At 38.5% G+C, this 22,462-nt stretch overlaps 1 protein-coding gene across 1 annotated transcript; it reads left to right on the top strand.

Annotated features, from left to right (window-relative positions):
• Window positions 1-1,920: 1,920 nt before the first annotated feature.
• Window positions 1,921-22,008, top strand: ufl1 (UFM1-specific ligase 1). Its single transcript, XM_042503812.2, has 19 exons — window positions 1,921-2,163; window positions 2,359-2,504; window positions 2,743-2,771; window positions 4,119-4,216; window positions 5,183-5,297; window positions 5,511-5,641; window positions 8,542-8,600; window positions 8,691-8,837; window positions 9,853-10,028; window positions 10,110-10,289; window positions 10,408-10,537; window positions 14,301-14,423; window positions 14,647-14,767; window positions 14,862-15,028; window positions 16,223-16,353; window positions 16,516-16,596; window positions 16,683-16,768; window positions 17,869-18,049; window positions 20,769-22,008. Exons 1-19 carry the CDS (start codon window positions 2,087-2,089, stop codon window positions 20,985-20,987), a joined length of 2,397 nt encoding a protein of 798 aa, XP_042359746.2. The 5' UTR covers window positions 1,921-2,086; the 3' UTR covers window positions 20,988-22,008.
• The last annotated feature ends 454 nt before the right edge of the window (window positions 22,009-22,462 follow it).

Here is a 22,462-nt window from a genome sequence, read left to right as displayed (position 1 = left end):
GTGAATATCCATCAAAAGACCCTAACAGAGGGGAATTTCACATCGGCCCAGCATTTACAAACGATCTAATATTCAAATGGGTTGGACCAGGACATTCCTCTGCGCCGTTTTCTCCATTTCCACAGAGGGTGTATATACACTACCCACAAGCTCCTCTAAAACTAGCCAAAACCTCCTCCATAACTTACTTATATCTCATAATTTTCCTTTACCTTGACTGGTCATTTAAAACTGAGCTTCAGGGCAGAAATTATATGGAGAGAATCATATAATACATCCTAAAGTTTGAACAAATCTACTTACAACTTTTCTCCTGATTCTAAAACTCAGCCCCGAGGCTCCTGATTAGTTTCTTCTTTACTCTCACAGCGAGTGTGTATGTCACACCAGGCTACTATATGCAGAGCGTGGTTATAAAAGGGGTATTTTGAGAAGTTATTAAAGTGGCTGTGAGACATAGTTCACTTTTGCCAGACACAGAGGGACAGTTTTCTCATTGAGATTGCACTTTTTTAAAAATTAACTCGCAATTAATTACATATAGGCCTGCAGTGAATATGCATATGACATATAATTACAGTATTTCACTCCTACCAGGTCTTTGCTGGCATGATGGAGTGCTTGGTACAATACAGCACCATCTGTTAGGCTCACTGGAAGGGGTTTAATGGCTTGTAGTGTACTGCTCCCTAGAGTTTACAGATTTGCACTGCAGCTTGTGTCACACTAGTTTTAATATCATGTTACAATGTGCAGCAGAGGCAGGGTGAACAATTTAAGAAGGGGATTTCCAATCTCAAATAGTAATGCTTTGAAAAACATCTGGTAATAATATCATGTTCGTTTATTTTTTGTCATTAGTTCAGAACACAGCTTTAAAAGGCTAAATGTTAAAGGACACAAATGGGTGAAAAATTAAGTAAAAATACAGATACATGTTTTGTTAGATGGAAAATGGCCTCACTAGCATGAATGGATCACTGAACAGGACATTTGGGCACAGGCCCAGGGGCCCAAAGTGTCAGGGGCCCCCTGCCCGTAACCTTTGAAATGTCACTCAAATGAACACACACAGAATAGGATGAGACTCAAAATGATCCATGCAAATGAACTGCAAAGGGACACAAAATAACAACAAAATCTGGCAAAACAACTACAAAGAGACACAAAATAACTTTAAAAACAGGCAAAACACTCACAAAGAGATACAAAATAACAACAAAATTTGTCAAAACAGTCACAAAGAGAGACAAAATAACTTCAAAAGCAGGAAAAACAATCACAAAGAGAAACAAAATAACTACAAAAACAGGCAAAACAACCACAAAGAGAAACAAAATAACTAGAAAAACAGGCAAGACAACCACAAAGACTTACACTATGACTACAAAGAGATGTAGGAACTGCAAACAGACACAAAATAACTACAAAAAGTGCAATAGAAACTTTAAAGAGATACATTGTTATTATTATTATTATTATTATTATTATTATTATTATTTTTATTTTTTTTTTTATTATTATCATTATTTCCTTTTTCTTTTCTTCCTTTCTCTCTCTCTCTCTCTCTCTCTTTTTTTTTTTTTTTTTTACAACAAATAGAGCTTCAAATTGTTTTGTTTTTTCTTGAGCCTCCCTTTGTGTCTGGGGGAAAATGCATGACCCTCCCTTTACCAATAAATAAATCAATAAAAATAAAAAGGTCTTTATAACCCACTTGAGGGTTTGGGGATTCTGATGTTATAAAAATAAATACAAAATCCAACCATTTAATTTTTTATCGCATAACTATCTCGCCAGTGCTTAAAAATGATTAAAACTGCCTCTCCAGTTGTACATCATGCCTCCCATCTCATAAATAACGAACAGTCCCTTACTTTGTCTGCTATACTCAGCGCGCGAGAGTTGGGAGGAGAACATTTGGTCCTCGTGGCTCCCGGTAGTACGTCACTGTATGTCGACGTGTGGCTAAGCTAGACAGAAAGCTGTGTCGTTATCCGGGGTTTGGGGGTTTGCTTCTTGACAGTAGAAGTTAAAGAGAAGCACTTACAGTTGACTGCCTGTGCAAACACATAAACTTTCAATAATGGCGGCTGACTGGGAAGAAATCCGCCGGCTTGCTGCAGACTTTCAGAGAGCGCAGTTTGCTGACACGGTGCAGAGGTAAGCTACCAGCAGCTGTTAGCAGCCAAGCTAATGCTAGCTAGCTTTAAACTTTCATTTAGAAGTAACGCTGCTAAGCTAGCTGTGCGCTGTCTTCTCCCCGTTAACAGCTGCTGTTAACAATTTAAAATAAAGACAAATGTGTAGAATTATTTGGAAATGTCGCTCGTGACAGTTTGTTAAACGTATCTTCAGGTTGTCGGAGAGGAACTGCATTGAAATTATCACAAAACTGGTCCAAGACAAGAAGCTGGATGTGGTGCACACACTTGATGGAAAGGAGTACATCACCCCTGCACAGATCAGCAGGGAGATCCGAGATGAACTCTACGTCCATGGAGGTCAGTTTAACAGTCACGTGAAGCACGTTACAGAAGTGATGCTGTCACACAAGCTACACAGACTATTCACATGGCCTCTAAATGAAATATAACGTTCACTTTCTATGGGATTTAATCACTTTTCCTGCACTCTTGTCTTACCAGGTACATTTTAACATGAGTGTCATTAAACCATTGTCTACCTTATTGTATATTAGACATGATATACGTGAGTTAATCCTGTTTTATTATTTCACAGGACGAATCAACATTGTGGACCTCCAGCAGGTGTGTATGAGCAAGCAGCTGGAGCTGTGTGTTCCCAGCTGTGTACTATGAGTCAGTAAGAAGCTAACACAGAATTCATGTTTATCAGGGACTGTTCTTTATTTGTCAGAGGAGAAGGGGGGCAGGTTTGTGACTTTTCTTTTCTTTTGCAAGAATCAAACAAATGAACTGCACACTGTATTGGAAGCTCCCTGTAAAAGTTAATTTTGCAACGTTTCGATTTAGCAGAAATCTTCTTTGGCATTTTCAATTCCAAATAAGATCTCTGCTAGATCGAAAGGTTGCAAAATTAAATTTCACTGGGAGCTTTAAGTGCAGCATGCGGTTCTGTAGTTTGATTCTTGTCTTGGTTTAATCTTTTTTTGGATCCAGCACCTGTAAAAGTCCTTTGGATGTGTGTTCCTTCCATCTTCCTTGTTCCTGCCTTTTTTTTTTCTTTTACCATCCCTAAAGCTAAAAATATTTTTCCTTGAGCCTCCCTGAGTGACTTGGGGGAAATGCATGATCCTCCTTTCACCATAAATTAGTCATAAAGTAGATTTTAAAAACATCCTCTTTGATGTGTAAATGTGGAAAGTTAAAGTCAAAAGCCTCGTTTTTTCACTTTCATTATGCATGCTGGTTAATTCATGCAACATTTTTTGACAACATTTTAAATATGTGTTAAATAAAGTGGTTTTGATTAAATTTTACTATTTTCAGCTTTAGATTTGGATAGTTTTCTGACAGAATTTGTCCCACATGTTGCATTGTCTGTCTCATGTCTTCTTCTTTGCATCACTTTAAATGTGTAATTGTGGATATTTTTTCTTTTTTTTTCTCTTGTTTTGTATAGCTTTATATTATTATGTTACTGTGGTGTGTCTTTGTTCTGACCCTCTGAGGGGCTACATTTGTGAACTTACTCTAAGCTATAATCTTGACGATGCATCAAATGGTAATTTTAATGTTTTAACTGAACATTGTGGAAAAAAAGTGTTAAAGGACTGAATTAAAAAAAAAAAATAAATAAATCCAATGATTATTTCTGTTTTTACAGGTTTTAGCTTTGATAAAAAGGTTCAATTTTGGCTATTATTATTATTATTTATTTTTGAGGAAGCATGCCTGTTTTCCTTAAAAGGATGGTGGCAAATTAAATATAAATTACAGCTAATTAAAGTTGTATACCCCTCCCCTAAGCCAAAATTAAAACATAAACAAAAGAAAAACATTTTTTCCCTTTCCAGTGCTAAAAATATTATTTGACATGCCTCCCTCTTTTAGCACCCTCCCCTCCTCTCTCAAAAATAATGAACTGTCCCTTAGAGCTTCATATGAATTATATCTTGACTTTCTTCTTTTCAGATTATCAATGTGGATTGGGTCCATGTGGAAAACAGAGCAAGTGACATTGCAAAATCTGATAAGGGGGTACAGCTCGTACTGGGACAACTTATTGACGAGTGAGTATTAACTTTAACCCCACTAGTGCTGGAACTCAAGGATTGTTGGTTTGATCTGCGACTCCACCAGTCTGCATGTCAAAGCATCCTTTGGCACCATTACAAGATACTAAATCCCAAATTTAACCTGATGGCTGTGTCACTGGTATGTCTGTGTGTGTGAATGTTTTAAGTGAGCAGCAGGTGTACGGTAGCCTCAGGCACCAGTGTGTGTGAGTGTGTGTGTAAATGGGCGAATGTGACAAGTAGTGTAATAACACCTTGAGTGGTTCAAAGACTACACCTGTTGAACCTTGTTATTATAAGACATTTGGTCCAATTAGTTGATGTACCTTGTTAACCCTTTAGAGTCTGGATCCACATCACTTTTCTTGTGCTCTCTTAGACAACTTTTACATTTTTTTTTTTAAACTTGAAGCAGATTGGTTTGATTTCTTTTTTCAGAAACATGGCAAAAAAGATATTGAGTAACTTGACAAGATATGTCACGCAAATTGCAAGATTTTGTAAATGTAGAAAATTGTTAGTTTTTTTTTTTAAAGCAAGGGGAAAATGTCCAAAGCACTATATTTGAAATGATCATTATTACATATTGAAAATTATGTTTTAGAATCATTATTATTTTTGAAGCACTTTTTAGGTCATTTTCTTTTTTTGTGCTATTTTTTAGTTTTTTTTTTTTTTTTTTTTTACTTTTTGCTAATTTCTTGCTAATTTCCTCTTAAATTGATTATTGCATTTTTCCCATGTTTTTTTTGTTTTTTTTAAAGAAAAACTCATAATTTACTCAGGTTTCAAGGGGCTAAGAACATACTTGATTAAAAACTTAACACTTCTTCTGGGAAACTAACCAGATAAATCTAAACTGAAGAAAAAAACAGATCTGAAATGGAAAGGAAAAATGAAAATCATGTGCTGAAAAGATTTTGTCAGACTCACTTAACATGTCGGTTATGTTGTCTGTAGCACGTACCTGGACCGTTTGGCTGAGGAGGTGAATGACAAACTGCAGGAGGCTGGTTTGATCAGTATTGCAGAACTTTGTAAAAACTACGACCTCCCAGGAGATTTCTTAACTGAGGTAAGTTGTACTTAACCACATGTGATTATCATATCATATTTCTCATAAGGATTTCGGAAAGAAGTTGTCATGTTTTGTATTAAGATCATTGGTTCCTCTTGCCAGTCTTCAATGACCTTAGCTTCTTTTTATATGCTGTTGCTCGCTGGCTTTACTGTTACGTGATATATTATCGTAATATGTGATAATTGTATGTCTTCAAATGTGTTTCAGGAGCTGTCAAAGCGTCTTGGGAAGCTCATCCAGGGAGAAATGGACCAGTACAACAGGGGGGTCATATTTACTCCAGCTTTTGTTGCTCGTCACAAAGCCAGAATACGAGGTCTTTTCAGCGCCATCACAAGGTGAATATAATACCACCAAAATATTTCCCATTTTTCTCAAGCAAGAGCATGTTATTTCCATTATAGACCACTCATACTGACAGTTTGTGCTTTGAGACAAGCTGCTGGTTTTAACAATTTAAATTTAGCCCTTACCCCTTATTACTTTAAATTTGTGAAGAAAGCGTTGTTTTTCTTAGATGCCTCCACAGTGAACAAAGAATCCAGAAACAGAGAAAAATATTAATAACTTGAAGTCACCGGTTTAATGATAGGATTATATAATTATGTATGATATAATAAATTTAACAATATTATTACAAAATATTTGTTCACAGATTCCCGCACAACTCGTGCAAGTCCAACCCAACTTTGGAGGGTTAGTTCAAAAGCAGCAAAGTCACACAATAGCACAAACAAACCACAGGTCAAGGCAGTGAGACACCAGCACCTCCTGTGTAAAATGACTGTTTTTTATCAATGGAGTCTGGCTTTTAAGGGAGTTGGAAAGGGCTGCCTGTTCAGCAAGTACTGAGTACACGACTGGATATTGAGACATGGATGATACTGCAGGAGTTGTGAGAGAGTCGGATGTTTTGAGATAGCTTTGTTGCTGTTAAACGTGGTCCCCTATGACTTCAAGCAGACCAGAAGCACGTAAGAAAAAGAAAGTTTTCTTTACAAATTCATTGTAAGACAGGGTGAGTAACTGATTGACAAAAGGTTGTTTTGGGTCAGAATTATTCCTTTATCAGTCCTGATGACAGATATCAAATATTCATTCATTTTCAGAATTTTAACCCTTCAATTGCCAGGTTTTTGTCATGGAGCCGCAATGTTTTTGGATGGAAAAAAAAAACACAAAAATGAACTATTTTCAATACACCACATGCTAAGTAGATTTTTCTTTTTTTTGGTTATCGCAGTGCTGGATTTGTCAATTATTAGCAACAACTTTAATTCTGACAGTGCATCTCGTGGAAATAGAATGCATTTTCTCCGTATGACACATATGGTAAAAAATGACATCATCTGATGGAAAATAGTAAAAATTACAGATTCCAAGGCAAAAGCCCAGAGTGACACCCAGAAATAACGCAATGCGTGTTTTTATGCTTTGATGGCTGTGGGATCAAAGATTACAGTTTGAATGGGTTTTAATGGAGCATTTTTTGCACTTAACAGTATCAATGTAACTATTTTGATTACACAGTGTATTTTAGATTTATTGTAGGAGCTGAGCTGGAAATTCCAACATTAAACAAACTACTCAATATTGCCAAAATGCATGCCATAATCAGAATCAGCTTTATTGTCCAAGTATGCTTACACAAACAAGGAATTTGACCCTGGTTAGCTTTGTTCTCAATGGACATGAATTAAACATTAAATATAAAAAATCAAAAAATCAAAATAAAAACAGATAAAAACAGAAAATTATAGTTTTAAATTTACATATGTACAAGCCCTAGTTAAACCATTTTAGCGAATATATACAATTTAAGTTAAAAGCAAGTTAAAAAATAGTTAAGTTAAAAAAATGTGCCTCAGTGGTTATTCTGACACACTGTTACTGTTAAGAATTCATCAGAGAGACAGCATGACCATAAGCATGAAAACAGCCAAAATGATCAAAAAATAAGAAAATAAAAAGCATGGAAAATGTGCTAGACAGTCCCAACATGTCAATGTGAAATGGCATCACCAAACCATTATCATTATGGCTGCATATCTAAAAAAATGTTATTTAACTTTCATTTAACTTTATTGCCATATTTTGGCATAGCAGATTTACAGTTTGGTTTACAGGATGATTTTGTCACTTCTGCAGCTGCCTGTGGATCTTTACACTGGTGACGGTATTATTCTCTGTTGCAACTGACAGTGTAACATCTGCTGTGGGCTTTAATATCCTTTCAGTATCTCCATAGCTGTCGAGTCACCTTGAATGTCACAGACCACTTTACTTTATAACTAACATTGCTAAATAAAAACACAGCATGAACTTGCTCCACTTTTCTGTCAGCACCACCTGAGGCTCAGCGGGTTTATTCCTCTGGAACACTTTTGTTTGAAACTTGTTCCCAAACAGAGCTGAACAGGCAGCCTTATAGAGGGATTTGTAGGCGTCAGTTCTGCTGCAATTACTCTCCAAAGGGTGGTATTCATCAGGCTGAACGGAGCCATTTCATCAAGTTTAAGCAGTGAACCCTTTGAAACCTGGAGCAACATCAATTTTCTTGTGCTGCTTTCAAGTGCCTTTTACAAGAACGTAACCTTTGAACCCTGAGCAAATTGGTACAGCTTAAAAAGAAAAAAAGAACATGGATAAAAGTCCAGTGAGCAGTTTGGTAAAAAATATTCCACAAATTGCAAGAAATTAGCAGATTTAGAATATTATTTTAAAAAATCTAAGGGAAAATGTCAAGGAAAAAAACAAAAAAAACAAAAAAAACAAAAAAAAAAAAAATATATATATATATATATATATATATATATATATATATATATATATATATATATATATATATATATATATATATATAATTTTTTATTATCATTATCACATATTTAAAATTATGTTGCAGAATTATCATATTTTAAGCACACTTTCCACGTCATTCCCCATTTTTAAAATGTCCTTTTTTTCTCATTCTTTTTTTTAAATGATCAGGTAATGTTGTATTTTTTACTAATTTCTGGCTTATTTTTGGGTCATTTCTTCTTTCGTTCTCATGTTTTTGAAAGAAATCAGGCCAATTTGCTCAGGTATCAAAAGGTTAGGATTCGGTGAATCTGTCTCAGAACACTTTCATGACCAAACTAATAAAATAAGAGAGATAAGGATAAGAATATTAAAATGTTCTCTGTATTCTTTGTATTTGCCACTAAATGCTCTCCTGTTTGACTTTATTCTGCAGGCCGACACCTGTGAGCAGCATGATTGGAGCGTTTGGGTTTCAGGAGCATCTTCTGTACTGTAAGGAGTGATACTGATTGTTAAACTATTTATTAAACAGTACTGGTGTGCCTTAGTGCTTGATGTTGTGGTGATGTTTGTTGTTGCCAGCTGTCCTGGAGGAGTTTGTGAACACTGGGCGCCTGAAAGGAAGCGTGGTTGGAGGTCGGCAGGACAAAGCTGTGTACATCCCTGATATCTACTCCAAAACTCAGAATGCCTGGGTCGACTCCTTCCTCCAGCAGAACGGATATCTAGGTACAGAATTTATATACATATATATATATATATATATATATCTCCCATTCTTGTGAACACAGTATCTCAAGAACACCTTGATGGGAATTTCTTCAGATTTGGCACAAATGTCCACTTGGTTTCAACAATGAACTAATGAGAAGCTGGTTTGACCTTGCTTCTGTCTTATACTTGTGAATGCCATATTGCATGAACACCTTTTGATGTGTTTTTTTATTCATTTTTAATCGCACCATTAAAAACAGTAACAGAAAACAGGTCAAAAAGAATACAGAAAAACAGGTGCCAGAGAGGTTAGAAACCCAAATAGGCTTATAGAGGTATCTCACCAAAGGTAATGCAATTAATTAGAATAATAATTTGATACATGCAATATACCATGGGGTCAGCGATACATGAAGAAAGATCAAGACAAATAATGAGTGTGATTGTGGATGTGCATACATGGGCGTGCGTGCGTGCGTGCGTGTGTGTGTGCAGAAAAAAACTAGTTTACAATATACTAATTAAGACATTTAGGGGGCTCGATTCATCAATCCCTCAAGGCCACCTTGAGGGAATTTCCTCAAATTTGGCACAAGCGTCCGCTTGGGTTGAACAATGAATGTATTGGGAGACTCAAAAAAAAGAACCTATTTAATGATCAGAAGTCACAGTGACCTGACAAAACATGTTTTTGGCCATGAATCCATATGCTAATTCTGATAAATTTTTAAGCAAATGACAAACAGGATATAATTCTGAGATGATTACATTTTGTATCTAAAAGGTCAAATATCAGCTTCTCTTCGACATAATGTTCTGCAAAAACACTTTTCTGGCCATTATTCAGCATCATAACTCAGGAATAGAAGGGGAGACATTTAGACAGATACTCAATTGGTCACACTAATCTTGGGTGTCCACCTTGAAACTGTGCTAAATATATTGCTGCTGGGCGGAAGATGTGTGTGAAGCATCCGTGCCCTGGTAAAGTAAAATCATCCCTAGTCTAAACAAGTGTTTCCTCCTGCAGAGTTTGATGCGTTGGTCAGACTGGGGATCCCCGACCCCACCAGCTACATCAAGAAGCGCTTCAAGTCCAACAAGCTGCTGTTCCTCAAAGCAGCCTGTGTGGGTCAGGCTCTGGTCGACCAGGTGGAGGCCTCTGTGGAGGAAGCTGTCAACTCCGCCACGTGGACTGACATACAGGTGCTCCGTTTTTCCCTGCGACACTATTTATGTTCAAAATATGCCTCTTCTTCATTCCGGCTTTCACTCTGGTTGCTGTAGCCGATTTTGCCGAGCTGCCTGTCGATAGAGGACGTTGGGATGTTGATCAACCAGGCAATGAGGAACACGAATGTACAGTCCTCTGCTAAAGTGCTTGGAGACACAGTCGTCGTCAGTGAGAAGTTCATCAGCAACTGCCTGTCTTTGTTTGACGAAGCCATGCAGCAAAAAGCTCAGAAGGTACGTCCTCCTGCGTCACATCAAGTCTACATAAAAAAAAAACTCCTGTGTAGACTGAAAAAGTATAATGTCCAAATTAACTCTTTGTTAAGTTTCATTTTTTATATGTGGTTCTCAGGAAGTCAAGAACAATCCAGTGTTTCTGATCACTGAAGATGATTTGAAGCAGGCGTCCATGCTGACAGAGAGCTCAGCAGTTACTTCTAAAAAGGAAAAACGAGAAGCAGAAAGAAGGAAGAAAGCCACAGGTTGGTTCACTTCTCCCAAACTAACTCTCAGAAAAAACAAAGCCACAGAGACAGACTGTGAAATTTATTGCAGACTTGGAAACTTTTGCCACAGTTTGCCGGTCCCAGACACATTTTTTTAGATCTGAGGCTTAGAAATGATGGTCTTCTGTTTTCAGCGCCTTGAGACATGTCTGCACCTCGTTGCGAGCTGTCCCGGACTCGAAGACAGTTTTCAAACATGTTTGATTGTCCTGTAGCCAAAAACAGGATGTTCTGGTTATTGGGGCACCTTGGAGAAAAGTTTGAATGAGAGGAAGAGAAAGTATCTCCTCCTCTGTCTCAAACTAGAGAATGGTAGGGGTACAGGCAGCAGACACACATACAAACAAGAGCTTAGGAGTATGACAGTACACAGAACTCATGGTTTAGGAGTCATGGTTTGGTGCAAGTTCTGCAAAGCGGAAAACCAAATAATAAGATTGCAGTTTCAGCCTAAAGTGATGATACAATTTATTAAAGTCAAATTCAGTCTCACACAAGTCCCAACACGCTCCTGTTATTTTTCAGCTTTTGGGAGATTGAGAGATAAGAGATAGATAAGAGAATCAGCTACTACAGAAGCAATTGAAAGCAAACTTTTAGACCCAGCAGAATGAATAGTTAAGTTTAACTTTATTTATATATATATATATAGAGATAGATAGATAGATAGATAGATAGATAGATAGATAGATAGATAGATAGATAGATAGATAGATAGATAGATAGATAGATAGATAGATAGATAGATAGTCAAGTCAAGTCAGTTTTATTTATATAGCCCATTATCACAAAACAAGGTTTGCCTCAGAGGGCTTTACAGTGTACGACATCCCTCTGCCCTTAGACCCTCACATCACCCAAGGAAAAACTCCCCAAAAAGAACCCCTGTAACGGGGAAAAAAAAGAGGAAGAAACCTCAGGAAGAGCGGTAGAGAGGGATCCCTCTTCCAGGACGGACAGACGAGCAATAGATGTCGTAAATAGCAAGTGAAATACAATCATGGCAAAAAAGGAAAGAGAAAGAGAGGGGGGGAGGGGGAGAGATGAGGGGGGGCACAGAACAATAGAAACAGATGCATGTCATATTACAATAATGGTAGGTGTGAAATTAGTAATTGCTCTCTATGATGATGTTGATAGAGATGATAACAGTCTCATGCATATGTGAAAGGGAGTTGTCCAAAGGCAAGATCACGGCATCGGCGCAACCAGGACCAGACCACGATCAGGGCGAGCGGGGGGCACAGAATCAGTACAGCCACAGCACGAGCACAACCAAAGGCAGGGTCGCAGCATCAGCACAGCTATCACCACGGTCAGGCACAGTCAAGGTTATGGCCAGGATCCAGGGAAACTAGGAAACAAGGGAGCAGGAACGCTCCCGAGAGGCAACGGGATTAGCGTAGTGCAGTTCAACAGACCCAGGCTCTGTAATCGCGAGCCCCAGGTGGTGAGAGTACCACATGGCTATCACAGAGCTAAGTTAAGCTTGCACATGGCAATGCAGTAAACAGACATGCATGATTTCTGATGGCAGCATTGAGAGAAGGAAAGGAGCTCAGCATATCAGAGGAAGTCCCCCGGCAGGTTAAACCTATGTCAGCCTAACTATGGGCTGGACCAGGCAGCCTGAGCCAGCCCTAATTATAAGCTTTATCAAAGAGGAAGGTCTTAAGTCTACCCTTAAAAGTTGAAACGGTGTCTGCCTCCCTGACCGAAAATGGAAGATGGTTCCATAGGAGAGGAGCGTGGTAGCTGAAGGCTCTGGTTCCTAACCTACTTTTGGAAATTTTGGGAACCACAAGTAACCCTGCGTTTTCAGAGCGCAGTGATCTAGAGGGTTGGTAAGGAACTATGAGCTGTGACAGATAGGATGGAGCCTGACCATTTAGAGCTTTATAAGTAAGGAGGAGGATTTTAAATTCAATCCTGGATTTCACAGGGAGCTAGTGCAGAGAAGCTAAAACAGGAGAAATATGATCCCTTTTCTTGCTTCCCGTTAAAACACGAGCAGCAGCGTTCTGCACCAGTTGGAGAGACCTAAGAGATTTGTTTGGGCAACCAAATAATAGGGAATTACAGTAATCCAGCCTAGAGGTGACAAATGCATGTACTAATTTTTCAGCATCTGTTTGTGATAGGATATGTCTAATTTTTGCGATGTTACGCAAGTGATCTATCTATCTATCTAGATAGATAGATAGATAGATAGATAGATAGATAGATAGATAGATAGATAGATAGATAGATAAATCCAACAGCACTCCTAATGAACGCCCCAGCTACAAAAATATATGACATCAATATGTGGCGCCAGTTGTTTTGATCATGGCAGGCTGCCACGATCAAATGAATGTGTTGAAAACCATCTCTGCCAGCTTACAAGCTAACAGACAACAGCCAACAACAAGTAAAAATGCTAATAAAACTTACCATTTTGACACATGTGCTAGTTGGTGGTTTTGTAGCATAAAAGGCTCTTCATCTGAATCTGACTGAGGCACAAACATGTATGGCTCTCCCATGTGTCCTCTGATGCTAGTGCTAGTGATCTTGATAGGCACCACTCTTTTGACCAGCTGGGTGCTAGTAGTGCTGTGCCAGAGCTGGAGAAAGTGAAACCATGTGTGGGCAGCAGTGGTGGTGGGTAGATACAGAATACAGAATTTCTCAGTGTGGAGGAAATGTGGGAAAACTGTGTTAAACATTATTGTGTTAATGATAGCAGAGTATTTTTACATACTTAAAGATGTGTCTCAAGAGGGACTTCAACATGCTCAGAAGTTCTGGATTTTTCAGTTAGAGACGAGCAGGAGATATTTTAAGAATTAAAGAACATGGTAACTTAACTTGACCAACGTAACTTTTCTCGCGGCTTGTGTGAGTTCACTCTGTGCTACTGTCACATCTGTTTTTTTTGTGTTTGATATATACACCATTTGTGTTTAAAGGGAGATGCTCCACATCTCCACCTGAAAAATGAGCACAATCCAACTCAGCCCCTCCAACAGTTCCTTGCTGCTGTTTTCATCAAAATCATGATCATTTTATCCAGTCTTGGATTTCTGAATGGAATAAAATTGTAATCAGGTAACATTGTCTGTGATTAGTCATGTTCAGCCTCACATTTTTATAGCAACATTGTAGATAATGTGAGCAGCTCAGTAATGCTGAGATTATAAAGGTAGGGGTGGACCAATATTGTTTTTTAGGGATGATACCGATTTTTGGGAGTCAAAGAGACCGATATTATTGAATATTTGGAACCGATATGCATTTACAATAAACATGAAAATTTTTATGTCAGTGTTTAGAATTTGGAATATAACAAACACAAAACTTTCTTTAAATACCTTTGGCAAATATTTAATAAAAACACTTTCAACATCATCTATAGCAAGTTCAAAGTCAAATGAATATTTAAATAAATGAAAAAATAAAAATGGCTCCCTGATGTTTTACAAAGTAAAAGTTTCTCCCATGCTGACACTTTCTTTTGTACTTTTTAATTAACTCATTTTAGCAGCGACCATTAAATAAAACGCTGATACAGATAATAGGCAAAATGTCAAATATCGGCCCCAATTATCATCTGGGCCGATAATCTGTCAACTGCTACTTAACAGTCTCGTAGTCTACAGTACACCAATCACTTACTTTAATATGCTATATTTGACAGAGAGAAGAAGGGTATTTATTCCTGCATGATGTATCATCTGTTTAACTCTTTGTCTCCCAGAGGGAAGTGGCAGCTTGAAAGCAGGTGGAGGAGGCAACGCCAGAGAGATCCGGATCCGTAAAACCAAGAAGAAAGGGAGGAAAGACGAGGACAGCGACGAGGAGACCGGACCTTCACAGCAAAGTACAGTCCTGGCCACAAAGCAGTTTTATCTTCACAGGGACATCATGTCTCGAAATGCACATTAAGCCTGTTCAGCGAGGCGTTTTACTGTAACAAGAGCGTAATGGCTGGTTGGCTAGAAATCTCTCCCCTGGGTTGTTAAGCTTTTTTTTTTTCCACTGAAGACAAAGGTAACTATAGTATCCCTGTGAGACTAATTACCTCATGTTTTACCTTTGCCAAGATCGCAGTAAACAGACTGCAGCCCCCTTTATGGCCCAGGAGGAGATCGCAGCAGTTTTAGAGGAGAGGCTGAGCGACTGCCCCGAAGAAATCCTCTCCGAGCTGGCAGAGCATTTAGTAAGGTAATACACAGGTTTCTGTCCAAACTTAGTTTTCTCTGCTCGCACTTTGCAGAGGAAAACTGAGAACAAGACTTCACTGTTAATATCTCTGCAGGCCTCTCGCTAAAGCCTATCAGGAGGTGCTGCGGACGGTGTTCATGTCCTCCACCAGCTCTCCGTCCAAAGCCAACAAGAAGCAGAGCATGAAGGAGCTGCAGGAGGAGATCACCAACCTCTACAACAACATCCGACTCTTTGAGAAAGGCACCAAGTTCTTCTCCGGTAAAATCCTTCTCTTACCACTAATTTCAGCCTTACAAGCAACTTTACTGTCACAGACAAATTTCCAGGGATAGAATGAAATCATGAGACTTGTGCTGGAACTGTGGCACGCTGCAGTAATCCTGAAAATGTAATGATCTCCCAAAATTAGGGCTGTCTAGCGATTAAAAAAAGGAGTCTAATTAATTACATGCTCTGTGATTAATTAATCTAAATTAATTGCATACCTATATTTTTGCTGTAGTATCTACAGCAGTATCTAAACAATTCAATTCACAGTCATAAACACAAATTCCACTCATTTATGAAGTCAAACAAGCTCCTGCTTTAGGGACGTTTGAGTAAAACAGACTTTGTTGTATTTCCTCATCTCTGTGACAAAGAGAGACTTTTAAACTGAAGTAAAAGGTGGTATAGAGTCAATATAATCATCAAAACAGCATTTTCACTGTCTGTTGCTGCTAACAACCGCACGCAGCGATAAATCGCACGAGCCACAATTTCTCTAGATGTGTCACGGCTGACAGGCAACTGACGTGCCTTACAAGCGCTGCTCATGCAGGCAGAGTGGATGCTCTGTGCTAGCTCAGACCTCTGGGTTGGCTGCTAAATGCTTTGCTTGGAGGTAATATTTCAGGCCCTCCAAGTACTCCGATAGTATGAAAACTCATGTTACTGAGCAACTGTGGCCTTCAATAACGCACCGGGTCAATGTGCACCACGGAACACGATTTGATTGAAAATGTAATAAAACCCAGTGTACACGTATTTGAAAAACCCATGTGCACGTGCCAGTTTTGGCGGTAAAGGGATATAATACAACATTATTGCAAAGTCTTGTCCTTCGTGAAGGTTGTAGGGTTCATATTTTGTTAAAACTGTTTTAGAGAGGTGTCGATTCAACTGTGAGAACAATGATTTTGGAGGACGTAGTTTGTGATTCAACGGGTAGGAATGGCAAGCTTTGGCCATAGTGCTGACATTTTAACTATAACAGAAAACTGCATTGACAGTGTTGCACAGGCTCATGTATTCTGGATCTGGCATGTCATTTTCTGAATGTATAGGAACCTTACTCTGAAAAATTAATATGGCATATTGATCACACATCTAACTGTGCCAATAATCATGTAATTAAAAGGAAAATATTCAGAAATACAAAGTTAACTTCATTGAAATTCTTTAATCATGCAGATGAAACTCAGGTCCACATTTCCAAGCACCTCCTGAAGACCCTGTGCACGGACGTCACGAACATCCTGGTGAACTTCCTGGCGGCCGACCTGATGATGTCCGTGGAGAATCCCAGCACCATCACCAACGAGGTCTGCTTCTAAATTACAGCATTCAGCTGGACAGGCAGTGAGCTGAGATCACATTTAAATCAAGCTAGACTTAATTAGGACTGTGTGCCGGTGTTTGAAATGCACTGTGGGACTAGTTAGAGCTTGGACTCGATGATGAGCGTCTCTGATGTGTTGCCTCAGGTCAGAGTGAAGATTCTGGGCAAACTGTCAGAGGAGACCAGAGGACCTCTCATGAAGCTGCACAACTGCCTCAACGGCAAAGTGAGTGCGTTTGCCGTCAGTTGCATCAGCGGCTTGAAGGACAAAACTGAAATAGAGTGATGGAAACTTGTTCTATTGCTTCACAGACTATTGAAGACTTTGTGACCAACATAGAGACCTGTGCAGAGGTGTGTGGCTTCATGCTCAAGAAGGGAGACAAGAAAAAAGAGAGGTAATAAAAAACTTTTTAAATTTTGGACGTTTCTTTACCTATAAGTGTATATTAAATGAATACTTCATCCCCCCTTTCTGTATCAATTAATCACTCTGTGTAACATTGAATTCTTAAAGAAAATGTTGTTTTGCTCTCTTTAAAGCCAGACCTATTGACAAAAACAGAAATTTTACTTCTTTGAACACTGGAGCTGCTGATCTACTGTCGCCTCAATCAGTTAGTTTTGTTAATATTTGAATATAGTGAATCCAGACTAACCCTTTAAACACCAAAGCAGGGTTCCCCACAGCCATGAAAATCCTGGAAAAGTTACAGAATTTCACAATCCCATTTTCCAGTCCTGAAAAAGTTACAGAATTAGTAAAAATCATTAAAAATTTTAGTCTGCGTCTGTCAGTTTCACATAATGTAATATAAGCTAACGAGCTAACGACTTGCATAGATGCATAGAAGTGTGAGAAAGTTTTTTTTTCTCCCCGCATTCTGTCCTTCCCTCCATGTGTGCCAGCTCTTTGAAATTATGTTTGAACAGTTTAAATCTGATATGTTAAAATTATTATGGGTCCTTGAAAAGCCATGGAAAAGTAATGACATTTTGTCCATAAAGATGTGTGGTAACCCTGCAGGCGTCACACAATATCACTAACAACTAAGGCCGCAGTGGACCAGCAGCTGCTGTGTTCAGGGAAGTAAAATGACTGGTTTTGTCAGTGGAGTCTGGCTGTAAAGTGAGCAATGATGACTTTAACGCTCAGTTTAGTTCCATATCACAAAGGGCTGTCTGTTTGTACATAAAGGACTGTTTGTAGCAGTTGTGTGAGAATTTGTAAACGATTGTTCTGATATAGATTTGCCGTTGTTAAATTTGGACCCCATTTACTTCAATTCATCAAGATTTTTCTCCATTTTTGGATTCTTCATTCATTGTTGTAGCATGCCAGAAAAGGAAAGTTTTCTTTATGAATTCAACAGAACACAGTAATTAATCAATATACAAATGGTTATTTGGGGGATGAAGTATTCCTTTAAGTTAAAGTCCACAAACATTTCCATTTTAAGTTTTGTAACGCTGATGTATGTGAATGTGTGTCTTCCAGACAGGCGCTGTTTCTGCACCGTCAGGCTCTCACGGAGCAGCTGAAGGAGACGGAGGATCCAGCTCTGATTCTCCACCTGACCAGTGTGCTGCTGTTTCAGGCCAACACCCAGTGCATGCTGCACGCTCCCGGACGCTGCGTGCCTCAGATCATCGGCACCCTCACTGGACGAATACCTGCGGTATGTCTGACACTCACTCACTCACTGACTGTTAAAAGCCACGCTCAATAATACGTTAACTGATCGTTATTCTTATTATTACATTACAATGGCTATGTTTACAGTTGCAGCCACAAATATGCTGCTGGTGCCACTGTAACTTGCTGTTACAGGATGTGAACGTTAAAGGGACAGTTCATCACAAAATCAGAAATACATATTTTTCCTCTTACCTGTAGTGCTATTCATCAATCCAGATTTGTTTTAGTGTCAGTTGCACAGTGTTGCAGATATCAGCTGTAGAGATGTCTGCCTCCTCTCCAGTATAATGGCACAAGGTGGCACTCGCCTTGTGGTGCTCAAAGCTTCAAAAAAACATTTGAAAACTCGACAGCAATGCTTCTTTCCAGATATCGTTATTTGGCTAATCAGTTAGCCAGGTTAACTGTTGATATCCATTCCCAAAACAGTATGGACCAGAAGGATAGTTTAACCCTTTGAACTCTGCTATAGAAATAGTCTGCTAGTGCCCACATTAGTGTATTTGTTTATTGTGATGTCATTTCTTGTTTTTTTTTTTTTTTCAAATTTGTCACATCCCTAAAATCTGAACCGAAGCTAAAAGGTTATATACATCAATAAACCATAATAATGGATAAAAGTTTTGAAATTGTGTCATAAAAAAGAAAATGTGACTTTGTCTTCCCGTCAAATTTTACAAAATTAAAAAAAAACATACTGATTCAAAATAATTGTAATGTTATAACCTACATTTTTCTCGACATTCAATACATTATTCACTCAATAAACATAACTTTCTTTTTGGATTCATCATTTATTCTTGTCACCCTGTGTTTTCACGTAGTTTACCACCACATGCAACATAGCGCAATAAAGTCAAGACAAGCGTACAACATGATGACACAGAGGACAAAAGCTTTAGCTTATTGCTGTGAAAAATGAATGTTCTAGCTATTATGGTTATACATATATATATATATATTTACGCGCACGCACACACACAGAGAGACACACACACGCACGGGATTAAGCAAACATGGATCGCCATTTCTTGGAAATATCATTTTATTTACGCGAAATTACCATCCTGACATGGTGAAAAAGGTAAGATAACATGACATTATGACACAATAACAGGAAAGACAGAAGCCTTAATTTGCTGCTGCAAAAAGAATAAAAGCTCTAGGTCAAGGATACTCAACTTGGTTTGCGTGGGGGCCACTTTCACAAAATGATAGGAGGGCAGGAGCCAGTCACAGCAGCCCTTTACATGTCTGTAGGACTTTAGGGTGTTTCCGGGATTTTAGGATGTTTCTGATATTTTAGGACATTTCTAGGATTGTAGGAGGTTTCCAGAATTTTAGAAAGTTTCTATGATTTTAAGACGTTTCATTTTTGGTATTTTTGGTACGTTCTAGGACTTTAGGATGTTTCTACGATTTTAGGACATTCTTGGATTTCAGATGGTTTTATTAGGATTTTAGTATGCTTAAAGGATTTCAAGATGTGTCAGGGATTTCAGGACCTTTCTAGGATTTTAGTATGTTTCAAAGATTTCAGGACATTGCTAGAATTTAGGACATTTCTAGGATTGTATGAGTTGCCCAGGAATTTAGGAGGTTTTTCAGGATTGTTGGACTTTTCTAGGATTCTAGGACATTTCTAGGATTTTTGGACATTTTTAAGATATTAGGTTGTTTCTAAGATTTTAGGAAAATTCTGGTATGTTAGGACATTCTAGGATTTAGGATGAGAATCCTAGAAGTATTTTTGGTGGTTTTTCCAGGATTTTAGGACATTTTAAGGATTTCAAGACATTTTTATTTTCCAGGATTTTAGGAGGTTTCCAGGGTTTTATGACGTTTCTAGGATTTTAGAACGTTTGTAGGATTTTAGGATGTTTGTAAGATATTGGGACATTTCTTGGATTTTGTACATTTCGAGGATTTTATGACCTTTCTTTTAAGATTTTAGGATTTTTCTACAATAGGTAAGGTCTATAGCTGTGACCTCTGTTCGGGGGTGCAGGGGATTGTCCACTGGCACTTTATTTGATAAACAAGCTCTATTTTGATGCAGTTTATGCACTCTGGGACCTTGTGTATACCAAAAGTACAGTGTGAATCACTTTATTTTTTTATTGGAAATAAGAAAATGGTTGGTGGGCCACCCACTACCCTATTGGGGGCCAGATCAGGCCTGCAGGCAGTAAGTTGAGTATCATTGTTCTAGGTAGTATGATTCTTATTTTAGATCTTTTTAAACAGGATTGTTTTAAAGGGTTAAAAGTCAAAACGTTCGCTACTTAAAAATGTAATATGGTCATTTTGTGCTCCATTGTGGTCAGTTAAGTTTTAATCCACCATCTCAACATTATATTCCAATGCTAATTTAAGCAAAAAAGGTCAAATAAACGCCTTTTCAGCCAGGAGTGTTTAGTACCCAGTTTGTGATCTAGAGACTTGTGTATTTTCATGAAAATCTACAGTAGTGAAGCTTAAGCTCAGTCATAGTGGACATGTTTATTTGTGCTTCAGTGTGGTCTAAATGCTTCAGCAAATGTTGGCAACTCAACGCTTCACCTCAGGATTGTTTACATTCAGTTTTCAGACTCCGCAGCTGTCGGTAATCTCCATCTGCTGCAGCGTCAGCGTAATAGAGCGTTTGTTTTGGGAGCTAAACTGCTAAAGTGTTTGCGTGCGTCCGTGTGTTGTTGCAGGAGCAGCAGCAGCTGCTGGCTGCCTACCAGGGCCTGGTGGTGAAGCAGCTGGTGAGCCAGAGTCAGAGCAGGAAGCAGGAGGAGGCGGAGGGCGAGCCCGACAAGGCAGACGAGCAGGACGAGGAGGCCAGGAGCATCCGCACGCAGCTTAGGGACCTGACGCCACAAGTTAAGGATCTGGTGCTGTCCCAGAGGAAGACATCTGTCTCAGAGGACTGAACATTTCAAAGATAAGAGGAATGATTGTGATCAATGTTGAATCTTTTTATGGTTTACATGTTCAGATTTATTTTTAATTCTGTTAGATCAGCTAGTAAATGCTAACTTTGTTTTTTTTTCAACCTGGACCCTATTTGTCGTTGTTATTTTATCTGAATGACTAATGACGGAAAATGTTTTTCAAATTGGTCCAATACTAAGCGAGAGGGCTGCAGATGGCAGCAGTGAATCTGTCTGCAATGTAACAACTTTGGGGCAGCATTTGCACACCGTCAATTATCGTCCATTGAAAGTTTGTTTTTGCCACTGACAGGCTCAGATTATTACTATAAGAGTCAACACTTCTGAAAGGATCCATACAATGATAGACTTTTTTGTTAAAGAATAATATCTTTATTTTTTAACCAGACACAGCCCTGACATGGTTATTGTCAAACCCACCAGACTCCTTTCAAAAAAAGAAGTAATTTTATCATTGTAACACACACTTCATTCAGTTGACAGAAACAAATAAAACCAACAATAAGTGTTTTTGTTAGTCACCAGCTCCAGTTTGGTTGAAAAAAAAAACTTATTTCACCCAGTTAGATGTGAAAATATGCTGGCTCTATACAAACTAAAAGGGATCCTTTCTTTAATATTGTCAGTCACTTAAATACCAATCTGAGCCTGTCAGTGACAAAAACAAGCAGACATAAATTGACAGTGCACATTTGCGCAAATTGGTTATTTTGCAGCCTGTTTTAGCATTGCAGCTTTCTCACTCAATACTGAACTATTTCCAAAAATTGTTGCTCGCTTTAGTCACTTAGACATAAAAACATGACAAAACAGGGACCAGGTTGAAAAACACTGAAGTTCCCCTTTAATAATGTATTTTTGTGATTTATCCACGTGGACATAATTCTAAATTATTAAATGAAATTCCTATATGGGATGTCTCACTGTAAACCCAATTAACATGAAAATCCTCAATGAGGTTTTGATTTTCATGCATTCAGTAAAGCTCTCCTCTTCCTCACATGCTTCAGTGTCTTTATTGTGAGAGGTTGTAGAGTCTACGTGTCCCATGACTCACTATTCTCCATCGCATCTCTATAGCTTCATTCATGTTCTTTCGCAGACATGGAAAATTGTGTTGGGCAGTTTGTCCTTAACCCTGAAAACAGCCTTTGACAAAGCAGCTTGGTTGTTCTGAAGCTTTGTGGCATCTGAGTAAAAGTCAATCCCCTAATGAAGTCTATGTGATTGTGGTCGAAAGTACAAGAGCAAGCCAGACAGCAGACCTATGGGTGCGATTAAACTGAAGTTTCATTCTTGATTTAGCTTGGATGAGAGGTGCTGGATTTAATTGCACTAATTAGAAGCCTCAGTATTTGCGTGAAAACTGAGCGAATTCAGTCAGCATTAAAAGGACAGTTTGACAATGTTATGAACTTCAAAACGATCAAGTGGACCTTAAGTGTAAAATACTT

Source organism: Plectropomus leopardus, chromosome 16, assembly GCF_026936395.1.
Source record: "Plectropomus leopardus strain MGB_pleo_1.0 chromosome 16, ASM2693639v1, whole genome shotgun sequence".
In the NCBI taxonomy this organism is placed as follows: Eukaryota; Metazoa; Chordata; class Actinopteri; order Perciformes; family Serranidae; genus Plectropomus; species Plectropomus leopardus.
The sequence above is the reverse complement of the archived record's forward strand: the minus strand, read 5'-3'. Positions and strand labels throughout refer to the sequence as shown.